This window comes from Phalacrocorax aristotelis, chromosome 2 (assembly GCF_949628215.1).
Source record: "Phalacrocorax aristotelis chromosome 2, bGulAri2.1, whole genome shotgun sequence".
NCBI classification, from domain to species: domain Eukaryota; kingdom Metazoa; phylum Chordata; class Aves; order Suliformes; family Phalacrocoracidae; genus Phalacrocorax; species Phalacrocorax aristotelis.
Window position 1 is genome coordinate 162457177 of NC_134277.1, and position 15342 is coordinate 162472518.

The following is a 15342-nucleotide window of genomic DNA, read 5'->3' on the forward strand; positions in this document are numbered from 1 at the left end:
TGGGCACAAGTTGGAACACAGGAAGTTCCACCTCAATATGAGGAAAAACCCCTTCCCTGTGCGGGTGCCAGAGCAGGGGCACAGGCTGCCCAGGGAGGCTGTGGAGTCCCTTCCCTGGAGACATTCACACCCCACCTGGACGCGTTCCTGTGCCCCCTGCTCTGGGTGTGCCTGCTCAAGCAGGGGGGTTGGACGAGATGATCTCCAGAGGTCCCTTCCAACCCCCACCATTCTGTGATTCTGTGACCACTTCTACTGTCATGGGCTGTGGAGGAATACCCTGGCCACAATCATTTGTTTTGTGACAAAGGGTGCAGAAAGAAAACTAGACCTTCTACTCCAAACACTGCAGGAGGAAAGGAGATCCATCCCATAGGTCAGTACACACCTTAAGGCAGCTGATGTACATCAATAAAGCCACATTAAGATTGAAAATGTCTTGCCATGGATTTCATTAAAACTGGTATCCATTTCAGCCACGACAGCATTATAAAGCAGTGCTGAGAAGGAAAGTTACAGAAGGCCACTGCCCCCTCCCCACAGTGTTCCCTCAACAGGCTCAAATCCAAACATCAAGCCTTTCAAAATCTTCAGAGCCTCCTCACTGGATTTCCTCCAGGACTGGTTTCCACATCACAGAGCTGGATGACCAGCAGAGAAAAAAATACGTTATTTTTTCTGATTCAACACTGCGACAAAGCCAGGCAGCAAGAGGGGTCAGCTTTCCAGCTGGGAGTCTGCCACTTTTCTCTCTATCCCTCAGCTCCATGACTCACCCACTGAGACAGCAGGAGTGAGGACACACACCAAGAGGTTAAAATGTCATCTCTCATGCACAGTAGCAGCAGCAAAATGAACTAAAAAAGAGCTTTTTAACAGCTCTAGCCCTGTTTTAATAAAAAATATTACAGGTTACTTATCTCAGAGGGTTCTAAGAAGTTCCTAGACAGCTTATCAATCATCCTTTTCCAGTGTGGGATTGCTCCCCAGTGTATGCTGCCAGGTCCCTTCTCCAGTGTCATTTTAAAATAGTTCAGTGGTAAAGTCGACTGTTTTCCTTGAGACAACCCTCCTTAGCCTAACTGTTCCCCCCTGACATCCTACCTTGTAAGAGCTCCACTTCTGCAAATCATCACCCTTGGACCATCCTAGTAACACTCCATTTCTGTGATTAAGTATGAGCACAATTTTTAGGGAAATTAGACTCAGGCATTGGCAAATTTCTTGAGCACTTACACTTTTATTTTACTTACATCCTGGCCAGGGGGCCCCTGCGGTCCAGGGATACCAGGAACACCGCGGAGACCCTGGTAAGGAGAGAACAGACAAATCCAATAACGTGAACACTACTTATGAGGTGCTGCTTAGCTGAAGAGAAGAAATCCTCAACGCAATAGTTATTGGGGAAAAAAAGTAACAACTATGACAGAGTTTAAGAAAAAAAAATTAAATCTCACATTGCACTATCACAGTAACAATCGTTTCTGTGCCTCAGGGGAACGTGCATCACTAAAGTCAAGCCTCACATGCCTTGATTGGAAAAGACATAATGAGTCTTTATAGGAGGCAAGTTTATGAACAGGAAGAAAATATGACTGAGCACAGGACTCTAGAGGAGAAAAGAAGGTCCAGCTCTTCAGTGCAAAGCTAGTACAGTGGCTAGGACTGGCTGTTGTGCTGGAAATTCACGCCAGTGTATGCTGAGACCACAGTACACAGTTACTTGTTTCACACCAATGGATTGCAACTTTGCAAAGCTGCCTGTTGAGGAACAATGTGTGTTTGGTGAATACAGAAATGCAGGTTTTTCTGTAAGATTTAAGTCTTTTTTTTTTAAACCTTCGATGCCTTGGCTATAAGGCATAGCAGTATGACTTCAATTACATGCCTTGAAATAGTTTTTTTTTTTTTGATTGAGGGGTTAAACGACTCATTCGTTCTTTTGTAGGACTATTGACAAGTAAGGAAAAGTTCTCACCATGCCAAAAGTCTCGATCAATTCTTTCTCACATCTTAGTATAACAGACAAGTAGCTGGTAATGAACAAGAGAAATTATGTTTGGAGGGTCAGCTACCCTGTGACCCTACCATCCCTGGGCAAAAAAACCTAATTAAACATGCCTTCATGAAATCGCTGGTAGAAACACAGTCAATGTGGTCATCCCCTCCCCATAAAATTTGGGTGTAGTTAGAAAGACATACTGTACCAATGACCCTTTGTCTCCTGGGGGTCCCACAGGGCCCTGCAAACAGAAAAGATACAGCAATAAAAACTCTTAAAATTAACACCCCCCTTGGCTAATTAGGGTGGGTCCTGAAGCACCAAGGTATAAAAAACTGGAGAAGGAAGGGTGAGGAGAAGGAGCAAGTCTGACAGGCTGCTGACATAGACATTGTTAAAGTGTGCAATACTCACAGCAGATTCTTTAGGGGAAGGATGAAAGGCAAAGCAAGGAAGAAATTGAGGTAGATCATGGAGGAAAAAGGGTGAGAAAAAAAGAGAGAAAAAGGGACCAGAGGGGTCAGCTGTATGCTAACATGATGCTTGACTGACCGAGCCCTGTACTTCATCACCACAGTCATAGAATCATAGGACAGTAGAATATCTCAAGTTGGAAGGGACCCATAAGGATCATTGAGTCCAACTCCTTGCTCCTCACAGGACTACCTAAAACTAAACCATACATCTAACAGCATCATCCAGATCCCCCTTGAACTCTGACAGTCTTGGTGCTGTGACCACTTCCCTAGGGAGCCTGTTTCGGTGACTGACCACCATCTCAGTGAAGAACCTTTTCCTAATGTCCAGTCTGAACATTCCCTGATGCAGCTTCATTCCATTTCCTCATGTCCTGTTGCTGGTCACCAGAGAGAGGAGATCAGCACCTCCCCCTCCTCTGTTCCCCTTGAGGAAGGGGGGACCTTCCTCACCACTGAGTCACCACTGAGCCTCCTCTTCTCCAAGATGAACAAGCCAAGTGACCTCAGCCACTCCTCGCTCCTCATAAGTCTTGCCCTCAGGGCCTTTCACCATCTTGGTCGCCCTCCTCTGGGCACACTCTAACAGTTTGATGTCCTTCTTACATTGAGGTGACCAAAACCGCACACAGTACTCGAGGCGGGGATGCAGCAGTGCGGTGCAGAGCGGGACAATCACCTCCCTCGACTGGCTACCTACGCTGTGCTTGATGCACCCCAGGACATGGTTGGCCCTTTTGGCTGCCAGGGCACACTGTTGACTCATATTCAAGTTTCCACCAACCCAAACCCCTAGATCTCTTTCTGCAGGTCTGCTCTCCAGCTTCTCATCCCCCAGGTTTTACGCGTAAGCAGGATTACACCATCCTGGGTGGGGGATCCTGTACTTGCTGTTGTTGAACTCCGAATGGCTGGTGATTGCCCAGCTCTCTAGTCTATCCAGATCTCTTTGTAAGGCCTCTCTAGCCCCAAGGGAGTCTACAATTCCTCCTAGTTTAGTATCATTGGCAAGCTTACTTAATATATATTTGATTCCCGCATCCAGATCATTTATAAAAGCATTGAAAAGCACTTACCCTAAAACTGAGCCCTGGGAACCCCACTGGTGACTGGCTGCCAGCCTGATGTAACCCCATTTACTATATTCTCATTAAATCCTATTTGTTACACTCTTCAGCATGGGTGAGTTCATGAATCTGAGCTAATGTCATCGAATCTTAATGAGTTTCAAGCCAGATGAGCTGGTGAGTAGGGGAGGTCTGGGTGGCAGCAACTGGGCTGTGAGGCTGTGAACCCAGGAGGCTCACAGATCTGGGTGCCAGTAACTTGAGGACCCTGGGGTGTGGAGGCCTGGGTACTGGGCAGAGCAGGTGTCCAAGACCAGCTGCTGGAAAGATCCACATTTCATGTATATATTCCAACAGTCACCTTCAAACCTTCTCAGCCAAACAGGAGGAGCAGGATTAAGACATTCTTGCTCATGTTTCTGAGAGTGCTGTTCAGGTTTATATGAGTGTTGATAAAGGCATTATTCTCTGCACCGGTCTGCGCAGTCGCACGCATGTTTGCGTATGCGTGTGCATTGCATACGCAAATGCCCATTGGGTATGATGCCACGTGCTCAACCTTGCTACTGGATGGACCTGGGGACACAGAACCACAACACCCCCGCATCTGTTGGGCTGGGACAGGACAATTCCCCCAGGTCCTGAAGACCACTGTATTCAGCTACCTCTAAGGCAAGGGAAAGCATACCATGGGACATGTGTGCTCTTTAAATGAGGTCAAAGCAGGGAGTCCAGTGGGTTTGCATATGCTATTTGTTTGGGGATGCAAGTTAAAAAGATGCAACTGAGTAGAGTGAGCCACTAGAAGGTATCCGCTTCTATAGGAACACCACAGAAGGGATGCAGTACCCATATCCAGCATGGATGAGTCAATCTGGTATTCCAAACACACCCAAAACAAGGCTTGACCTTACATCTCTGGGACTGTGTTTGAACAAATTGGCTCACACTATGACTCCTCTCCCTTTGGTTTCTATTTCAGGCACATTAATTCACTAATCCTCATACAGTCCTCCATGCAAGAAGCCTTAATACTCTGCTCAAGCAAAGGCTAAATACATAATTCCAAACCCATAGTAATATGAACAGGGCAAGGCAGAGCAAAAGCATTCTACTTTTGCAGCACATGAGCCCATTAGGCAACTTCAGCCTAAGCATGTGAATTCACCCATTTCTCCAAGCTTTTGGTTCATGTGGGAAGAACACACTCTGTTGATACTCAGTTTATGGCTCAGTGTTATGTAAATAGTAGCTCAGTACTTCAGCAAAGTAAAAATATCCTCACCTATACATACCTTTTAAGCAAGGAGCAAAGCCTGAGTGAGATTGAGGGCACAGGAGGAAACAGGGTGAGGACTCCAATTAAAAAGAGGTGCTGGCTCTCAGCTCTGAAGCTGGAAGTATTATACACACAATTTTGTCACATCGCTCTAAAGGGTATGGGCTGACACTTTTAATTCAGTGTGTAATATGCACTGAGGCAGCTCCACTGACTTTACTATATCTTTTTCCGTGGGACTCAGACTCTGTGAAAGCCTGATGGATTCAAGGTTATAGACCGTTTTTCAAATTCCAGAGTCTTTGTACTGGAGGTGAGGTTATGATGAATCTACATCATAATAGTTCTTTAAAAAAAAAGTATTTAGTGAAGCAGATTAAATAAATAAAAACAAATCAAATAGGGAATAGTGTGGCATGTAGGTGGCTACTCATCCTGACAGTGGTCAATGATGACACAGAAAAAAGTGATCTTCTGGTGTAAGACAAGTGATGTCTACACTCGGAGTCAAGTTCTTAGTCACCTGTGTTCATGGATATGCAGATGCTAAAGCCCAAATGAAGAATAACTTTGTTGTCTGGTGTACATCAGGATGCAGAAGTGAACCCTACCCCTCTACTGAATCTAAAAATCAGTAATTAAAAACTAGACACAGTCTAGTGGCTTTCAAACAAGCCAGTTACTTATTTGCTAATTTCATTTTAATTTTGATATTAATGACTGAACATCAAGAAATGCGATAACATCACTGTTCCTTAGTTAGGCAATAAATAACACCCAGCAATTCTTCAGTCATGGGGAACCCTGTGAGGAGCATGAAGGCCTCGACACAGTCAACAGTGTGAAACATGCCTGACCCAGTCTGCTTTACCTTATAGAGCATTCAGCATGGTAAAAGCAAATATTAAGTGGAGATACACCTCAGAAACCTAGATTTGTCAACCAGTATTACACAACAATATGACCTTATCATTTCAAGGTAATTTCCTGTACTAATTGGGAAATTTATATCTAGATAACCAGAGCATGAAAACATTTACTGTGATTGGCACAGTATCATGGCATGTACAATGGGAAGCGAAAGAATGCAAGATCTCAGATGTCCTCTAGCAATTACAGCTAGGAATGAAGTTTGCTTCCTCCAAAACATATTTCTCTTGCAAATTCAGTGCATATCTTGAGGACTCAGAGCAGGGCTACAGTCAGAGCACTCCCAAATACTCCTCATCTCAAGAGGAGCTGTACAGGACAAGTACTGGAATGATTGAAGCCCAGTGATATCAAAATCCAAACTTTTCAGAGCAGACTCCCAGATATACCTCGTGGCCTATGGATACAGGAGGTGAGGGCTGAGCTGCATGAGGTCCAACTAAACATTTGTGGGAAATTATGGGGATGATGGCTCTCTTGGAACGCAGCAATTAAAGCAATCCGATTTTTTATTTCCCTATCAGAGTGCTGACCGTATCACTGATGTGGGCATGTGTGTCACACTCATCCCTTCTAACAGGGTGACAGCAAGGTTACGTCTGCCCAGCAGACCAGACCTGCTGGCTCAGCACAGATCTCGACTCACATCTACAGCCAATGTGTCAAGACAATGCAGAAAAGTCAGGAGTAACAGCCAGCGGTATCAACCACTCCTACAGCACTTCTCTGCCTTTCTCTTTCAACTCAAACTGAATGCATCAAAAGCCCTCACAACAGTTGTGTAGAGATCTGAGCCATGAATGGCAGCCTCTGGACTAGTTTGTAGTTTACATCTTCAGAGGGTAAAATATCCCACAGGCTGGTGGCACAGCTGAGCCCAGGGAACCCATTCCCCAGATGGCGATTGGTAAGTTTTTACCTTGTCAGAGGCTGCAGCAGCATCTGCTACTTACAGGGGGTCCAGCCAGACCGATTCCTGGCACGCCTCTGTCTCCCGGCTGTCCAGGGAGGCCAGGAGCTCCCCTCTCACCCTGAAACAAAGGAAGAAGTTAAAGGCTTAGTGCACTGCTGAGAAAATGTGCTGAAATGCAATCAGGTTTTACAACATAACACTCATACACCCTGACCTGATCCTGCCCATGGAGGAATGGTATCAGGTGGTGTCAGCGTGGGGATATGGCACAGTTACTGTCACATCATGCCCCCTTCCTCCACATGAGCCCCAGCCCACTTCTGTGAGCTCTCACACAACGCCAATGCGTGCCGCACCACGTAACTGAGCGGAACACAGCCTCTACAAGTATTTTAACTTATCTTAGTGCACAGCATCCAATTTCCAGCATTTACCGTTGCCTGCAGGGTATTAGGCACTCTCCTTGGCTTGGGGAAACACTAAGCACCATAACGCGCTTTTCTTTCGCTGTGTTTCTACGGTAGATGGCAAACTTGCAAACATTGCTAACTACAGATTATTTATCTGGGTAAGACAGAATTAGAGATGTTTGGTTACATCTTAATATTCTCCTTTCCTTTACCAACAGAAACCTACTCACAGAAGAATATGAATAATTTTTATAAAAAAATAATTCAGTAGTTCTACCACTCTTTCTAGACGACTATACTATAAAAGGAGAGACCTCCCTTCTAGAAAAGAAGGTTTTCAATAGTAAAATCTGTGAAGCGCAAACAACAACTTGACACTGCGTTGTAGACGGAGGGCTAAGAAAGAATTCAGATGCGATACTTATATTTAACATCAGTTCCCTCGTCATAGGGAGAAATAAATTAAGATTTTTATGGATTGTATTGCAGTTGTGAGATTTGGTCTGCCAATCTCACTGGCAGTAGACTTATAACAGTGAATTTTATTTATGCTATTTATTATTACACTATTTCCAGCTATGTAGAAGCATGATAGAAAAATTGTTACCCATTAATTCTGCCCACCCAAAATTCAGTTTGCAATATCTTCTAATTTTTTTCCCTTTCTTTCTTCCTTCTTAAACTAATCTTACATTACAAAGAAAAAATACCGCAAGGACAGTGAGAGAAAATGTATTCTGATTAGTTCAAACACTCTGGCAGATCCCTTATCTGTTATTTTATTCAATAACATAATTTGAGTAGAAAATGTTCAATAGTATTTTCCCAAGCACAATTAAGGTTCTTACCATCTTGTATTGATATTGAATAGAATATTTAATGAGATTTCTTCTAGTGGGTTTTTTTCTGACTTTTGTATTAATTCTCAGTCTATTATTCTGTGTGTGTTCTGAACTGTCAAAGATATATAGAACTGACTACAGTGCATTTATACAGAATGCAGCAAACCGAAAAGAAAACATTTCACAACAGTTTGGCTATTTCAAAAATATGGGACCTAGATGGATCTAGCTCATACTGCTATATTCCTACTTATATCATTTACTGAACCTGTTTCAACATCCTATTTTTCTTCCAATCCAGATCAGGACACAGTCATTTCAAAGAGGAGAATTTCTGACACATCTGATTGAAGATTCAAGCACAATCCAGATACTCCCAGAAGGTTTTTGCTGTTTTATTCCTTTCTCTATTTGCTGCCTACTTATAAGGGAATAAACATTCTTTTCAGCTGAAATTAGTGTCATTAACTTAATCAACTAGCTGCTTTTTGCCTTAACTGCAATATAGGAGGGCAAACAAGGACTATCTGGTCCCATTAAAAAATAAATCACATTCTCCTTGAGAGAGGTGAAGGAAATGAGTGCTGCGGAGGACTGCTCTTTGAGGGGCTGACAGACAGCCTCAGGAGTAGGTCATCCTTTAGCTATGAAAGGTCTCTTTGCTGTATGGATTAAAGGTCCCCAGTCACAGTCTCCCTGAGAAAGTGTGCAGCATTTAGTCGTAGTACGTGTTGAATTCACATAATGCTGGAAGAAATTTTAAACACGGAAAGCAAGCACAGCTAATTCATATCTCAATATTTACACCTACAGACATATTGGAATAATAAAGAACCTCCTAAATGGCTAGAAGTCCATTTTTGAGTGAAAGTTTTACAAACTCTGTATTCCAGTGAAAAACAGACCATGTTTTCACCATAACTTTTTCTCCAGTTCAAGTGATGGAAAGAAGTAGTCCACAATGAACAATAAAGCCCACACTCACCTTATGTCCAAAAGGTCCTGGCAAGCCTGGTGGGCCTCTTTGCCCCTAAAGTGACAGAGCCAAAACCAGAAAACAGTCACCATGCAGCCAAAGAGGAGCCTGGACTTTGAGATAGTCAAGGCAGCAAGCATCCCACCACCCCCCTCCTTGCCTCACACTGTCCTGGCAATATTTTACCGATAACACCTAAGCAAATTATATAATCTGCTAATTTGGCTACAATTAAATGCTTTTAGAGAAATTCTGTCAAGCTAAGCATTTTTTTGCTGATCACAAGGACAACGGTTACTCCTAGTGGAAGCCTCCATTTCCAGTGGCCACCATGGCACACTGAAGGGGGTTTAATGTTCAGAAATACAGCTTCAGCTCTCTCTGCCTTTTTGGATGCAGCAATGTGATCTGCAGCGATTTGCACAACCAGGCCTTTCACCTCTTCAGCAGACAGCCCGTGAGCTCTTGTGACAATGAAGCCTAACTCTACCAAAAATACACCGTTCTCCTGCAAAAGTCATGCTCGTCTATCTTACATTGAACTACTCAGGCACAGAGCTTGCCAGCAGTACTTACCTGTTCTCCATCTTTACCCTTACCAGGCAAACCCGGCTCACCAGCAGGCCCTGGCTCACCAGCTGGACCAGGTAAACCGACTTTTCCTTCTTTTCCAGGATCACCCTGTAGAAGACAATCCAGCAAAACCCTTAGTAGCATACTAAAGACCATTCATGTCTCAGGTCTTTCACTGGGACTGAAACTTTTGTGCCTTGTCATCTGAATTTCTCTTGGTATCATAGGAAATCCTCTTTTAGAGGAAGCCTTTTCTTTCAGTAATCTCAAGGTATTTGTAATTTTCCTTAAGGAAAGTAAGAAGAGACTTCAAAATATTTTGGGAACCAGCTATATGAGAGAGCCCTTGGTCCACACATGACCCTGAGGTAGATCTCAGTAGTCTGGAAGATCATTTGACTGAAGGGGCTGGGATTCATCCCCTTCTAAACTCTCTATATATGTATACATGGGCCTCTGTTTCTGATTAATCATTCCTACTCCAGCGAACAAAGATCAGGACTCCAGCATGCTGGGCACTGTGCAACGTATAAGCAAATTACAAACCCCTGACCTCAGAGAGCTCATTGCCTAGCTATGAGATGGGACATAACACTTATCCAAGGCAGGCAAAAGGTAAGCGAGGGTGCACTGGAAAGCTGAACTAACGGTCCAGTTACAACAGTGTATCAGGAAAGCAGAAATCTGAGATTCATAACCATGAAAGCCAGTTTTTCTTCCAGCTTTGGATTGACAGTGGTGAACAGCAGGTACTTAAAACACCAAATGCCCACTCTCATCAGACAGTGAGTGCATGAAGATCATCATTGCACAAATGTGTGGCAGTGACTTCACTGCATCCAGTTGTATCTCAGTGGTTTTATTAGGTAAATTATAAAGCTGCAGCAGGATGAAAACCTTTACAGCATGTGTAATGGAGGGAGTCAGACAAGATGATCTAACAAGCCCATGTATATTAACCATCCATGAATCTATGAATTTACTTCCCAGTTCAGACTGCTTCTTTCCCGGGTTACTTAAAATGCCCAAGAAGAAAAGAAACAAATCCACGAAAGAACAAACTCACCTTTTCCCCCTTTGCTCCCTCCTTTCCTGGTAGTCCAGGGTCTCCAGGCACACCCTGGAGAGAAAAGAACTATAAAGCTAAAAAAGCTAAAAACTTTCTTTTTAGGCAGTATTTGATCCTAAAGCAAATGGATAGACCCATAGGTTCAGTAAAATCTATCTCAAGGATTAGTATCAGTTCTACGTTTCACAGTACAGACAACCTGTGTTCCAGAGAACACCACAGAAAAGATGTGTACAAAGTGCTTAAATGGGGGTGGGGGGTTGGGGTGTTCAGTATAAAAAAGAGCTGAACAGCAAAAGCAGAAAAAGAGCTAATCCCGGGTTTGGGGATTCTCTTTATACCAATAACTACTTTTTTAATTCTGTGAAATCCTCAGCAGTTCCCAATCCATTACCAACAAATACCCAATCATCACCTCTGTATCAGAAAAGCCAAAAGTCTCACAATATGAATTTTTTATGGCTACTGCTCTCCAAAGCTGTGCATTGGAAAACATAGCTACGTTCATTTTACCCTCTCCTTCAGTTTTCAGTCTTGGCAGATCTTGAAGGATTCCTTGTCAAAACGTAGATGATTTAGAGCTTCAGATTAAATACTGTAGCTTCCTAACTCACCAGAATATGAGTTAGCAGTATGGAGTGGTACTCCATTTTAAGATGTGAAATGATGCCTTGGCACCAGTAAGATTGAACTGACCTCCTTACAGGGTGGTTGTGATAATTATTTTCTTTTTGGCACCAGTAAAAATTATTTCTGACTACATTAGCTTTTATAGGTAATATATTGCTTTTACTGTATAGAAGTTTGCTTAAAGGAATATGAAATCAGAAAAAGTCTTTATTTTTTATATCACCTTTCAATTTGAAAATAAATCACTACATTAATACAATTAAATCAAATGCACCTTAACAATCAGTAGAAAGGCAATTTAAAATTTCTTTTTTTCCCAGGTAATAAATTCTGCCTTAAAGAGCCCTCTGTGCTAAACCACTGGGCCTGAATACATTATAACATGGGGTCTAACTGCTGTTTTTCACTTACTCTGGTGTAAGCCCAGAGAACCCCAGGCACTAGAAAGAAAATTACTGGTGGAGCAGGGAGTAGAGTTAGTCCAAAGGTTTTTTTGTAAACATGAAAAGCTGTATCATGCACAACTCAGTAATGTTGATAAACATCTACTGAAGTAAGGATGACACCGTATTGATTTCAAGGATTTGATTGTAGGATCAAATACTTACATGCTTTCATAATAAAAATGGGAGATTATCATACAATTTTTATACCAAGAAGTCATGGTTTCAAAAGGAAAGGACAAATGAAAATGAGGCGAAGGAAACAAAACCAGAGAGACCATAAACATCGCAGTATTTCTCTTGAAGAGCTGGCAGCAAAAATTGCTTCTGACAATTTGGTGAGGAATGAAGCAGCTCCATGCCTCCCTCTTTCTGCAAATAAATAGTTTTCATGGGTACACCACTCCCAGGTGCCTCCAGATCTTTCAGTTCGACCATTAAAGTAGGGTAATGAAACGCAGCCTTTTGAACCTGATAGTAAACCCTGTGGAAGGGAAAACTGAACATATTAAATAAAGAAAATAGGGCACAGATGGGAAAACAAATACACTGGTGCGTACATACCACATTTCCTGGCAAGCCTCTTGGACCTGGGGGCCCTGCTGGTCCAGTCACGCCCTGTTTTAAGAAATGAAATATGTGTGCATATATAATTCACAACTTGTACCACCACAGGAACAAGATGTTCCAAGCGAGATTCGAGTTCATGTCAGACAAGGTGTTGTACAAGCACAAAGCAAAACCCAGCATTTTTGTGAAACACTTTGTAGTGTAAAGAACCATGAAACAATACAAAATGGATGAAGGCTCTCTTTGGGAGCTTAAAATTACCCTCCATCAAACTAAATCTAGCTGAGATACAGGAAGAAAAGTCTGGGTCTGAAACATCAAAAGAACGGTATGTTGATTTATCATTAGAATAAAAATCTAGGTCAACAAAATATGCTTTGTTGACTATTCTACCTTTCTCTACTCTGGGGAACAAAACCTGAAAACACTCATTTGCACTAAATAGATGAACAACTCAAACCATTCAGAGTGTTATGGTTCTGAATTGCAGGTCTTTTCTGTCTGCAAGTGAAAGCTTTTTAGGGTGGGAAAGCCAATGTGTGGCTGGCATGGGGGGCATGAGAGGACATGTATTTGGGGATTTATGTCCCCATAGAGATGCACATTTGGGGTTACTAGGCTATATTTAGACATTTTCCTCTATACCTGACTATATCAGGTTGAAGTTGCTACCTCTGTAGTTACTTGGCACCCTGCACTGGCAAGGGTTCACCTGTCGTCACAGCTTTTAAGGAAAAGGATATCTATTAGCATACCTAATCCATTTAGGGCCAAACCAGACAGGCTGTCTAAAAACATCTACATCAGCAGACTGAAATAATCTGTCTGACTTGGAGTACAGAGAACCCCTTCTACTGGAAGGGCTGGGCAGTAATGTCTTGCAGAATGACAATGCAAACAGTTGAGAGATGATGAAGCACAGTCTTCACAAAGTGAATGTCTATCTGTTGTCTTTGGCTTACGAAAAGCAAATTAAAGGTTTCCTCATTTCTGCGTTATTTACAGACACCGGTCTACGAGCCAGTAGAAACATTTTGAGCAGTGGCAGCCTGTGAAAAAATGGCAACAAAAAGGATGCCTGCATATGCCTGTATTTCCATATCATTAACATCCTCCAAGCCACCAGGTTATACAAAGAAATAAACCCAATGGATAAGTTTGGTGGGAGGGGGATATTTTTTGCCATTTGTTTTTTTTCTCTCTAAAAATGTTAAGGAGTCCTTCAATCAAGAGTGAAAGAGAGATGGGGACAGGCAGTTTAGAGATTAGGGTCAAAGCACTGCTAAAGACAACATCTGAACACAAGCCCAAGAAGGAAAACCATGAACACAAAGGTGGAAGAAGAAATTTCAGTGCTCAAGGATGCTTAATTTTGATTCCCTATTCCCTCTTTCTGCCAGACACCAACATCCTCTCTCTCAATCATTATTTCAAATAGTTCTTCAGTCTTCCTCCTTCTCTGCTTGCAAAGAAAGTGTGTGGCCTTCCATTCAGCCACAAAGGGCTTATACACTCTCACAATAATAAAACAGGACTTGAATCCTTTGCTGTTCTTTAGCACACAGTCAGACAGTAACAGCACTCCCTACAACACATGCCTCAAAAAGTGGTATGTGATGATTCCTCTGGTGATGAGCCTGTATTAAAGAAAGCAGAATTGACGAAGAAGCCTAAAACCAACTGCGATCAAAAACTAATTCAGGCTGCTGCTGAGAAGTGAGCTCCCTGCACCAGCTGGCTGCCTGGGCTTGGCTGATATCGCAGTGCAGTAACAGGCTCCGCCGGCACCTCACCCAGAAAAGAGGGCATTTTGTTAGAGAGGGAGAGACTTGGCCAACAAAAGATGTTCAATTTAGAGCTGGCCTGACTGGGACATTGATCTGTTTGGTGCAGCTGCGCCTGTTTGCCCACAAGCAGCGAGCCTTCCAGCTGAGCTTAGGATGTGCCCTGTGCCCAAGCAGCCTGGGACTGCAAATCTGCAGGCATTAACTTCAGAGTCCCTTCAGGTGTGTTACTGTCAGAGAAAAAAGGTATAAGGAAAGCAGTTACTCACAGTCTCTCCAGGGGCTCCGGCTTCACCTGGGGCTCCTTTCTGCCCCTTTGTGCCCTGTGCAGAGAGAAGAGAGATACCAGCTGATTAGAGACGGGACAGAACTGCCTGCCAGACAAAAAGACTTCAAGATGCCTGAACGTGCACTAGGCAATGGTTTTCATTAATCAATTCACAGAGGAGTTTAACGGCTGAGGAAATGGCTCCCAGTTCTCTGTGCAGTGATAAAATGAAATATAAAAATAAACCCCTGAGACATAAGAAGAATTACTAATGACCGATCAGCTCAGAGGCTCTTTCTCAGCATGGGATGCTGAAACTCACAGGCATTCATCTGGGTAAAATTCTTTCCTATTCTCATGCCTACCAGGTACTTCATTTCCAGCTCAGCTCCGATGGTCTGCCTGTACAGAGGAAGTTTTGCCTGCAGTTCTCAAATCAAACAACAGCCATTTAGAAATGGTCAAAATAGATCATAGTCCAGAGGGTTTGTTCCAGTCCTACACACCACATAGCCCTTTCTTAAGGATTTTGGCAGGACAGAGTCATTCTCACTCACTGAACAGTCCCCCATTTAACAGAAGTCAGTTAAAAGTTGCACGGTACTACTGTTTTTTTAATAATGCTGAGACTGCTATTAAGCTGTTTAAGCTGTTGATGCCCAAGCTATAGCTGACACTATTGCCTGGGCACAGCACAGATGATGGTAGAGTGAATACCCTCCCATGCTGATACGAAAGCATACCTAGGTGATGACTAGAAATAATACGCGTGCGCCAAAACTTTTTCAGAAGATAATTGAGACTATAAAATCATTTCACATGAGCCTTCAGGATCAAATGGGTTGAGGTTGAATCTGAATGCTCTGAAATATTTTGCCAGTGTACTGCACTAACGTATCTGTGAGACCTGTGGTTCAGTGGCATCAATATAAGATGGCCTCTTGAAGCATCCTGAAGTTGGAAGGAGTCTCTCAGACAGTACTGATCATGCTACAGAGATACTACGTTTCTGCTTTGATTTTTCTCACGTTGTCCTGATGTCCAGCATAAGTAAATACCTCTACAGAAGTCCCTGAGTTCACAATGATGAAGGAGAGATGGGCTGTTGTG

General features: G+C 43.0%; 1 protein-coding gene across 3 annotated transcripts in view; it reads right to left on the reverse strand.

Moving 5' to 3' along the window:
• The window catches only part of COL22A1 (collagen type XXII alpha 1 chain), a 262270-nt gene that overhangs the window by 40120 nt on the left and 206808 nt on the right, over positions 1 to 15342 (reverse strand). For all 3 annotated transcript variants that reach the window (XM_075085891.1, XM_075085889.1, XM_075085890.1), the window contains 8 exons: positions 14234 to 14287; positions 12175 to 12228; positions 10535 to 10588; positions 9472 to 9576; positions 8905 to 8949; positions 6708 to 6785; positions 2208 to 2243; positions 1254 to 1307 (listed from right to left, as the gene is read on the reverse strand). In XM_075085891.1, the coding sequence (XP_074941992.1) occupies positions 1254 to 1307; positions 2208 to 2243; positions 6708 to 6785; positions 8905 to 8949; positions 9472 to 9576; positions 10535 to 10588; positions 12175 to 12228; positions 14234 to 14287 (480 nt within the window). The remainder of the gene's footprint in view (positions 1 to 1253; positions 1308 to 2207; positions 2244 to 6707; positions 6786 to 8904; positions 8950 to 9471; positions 9577 to 10534; positions 10589 to 12174; positions 12229 to 14233; positions 14288 to 15342) is intronic.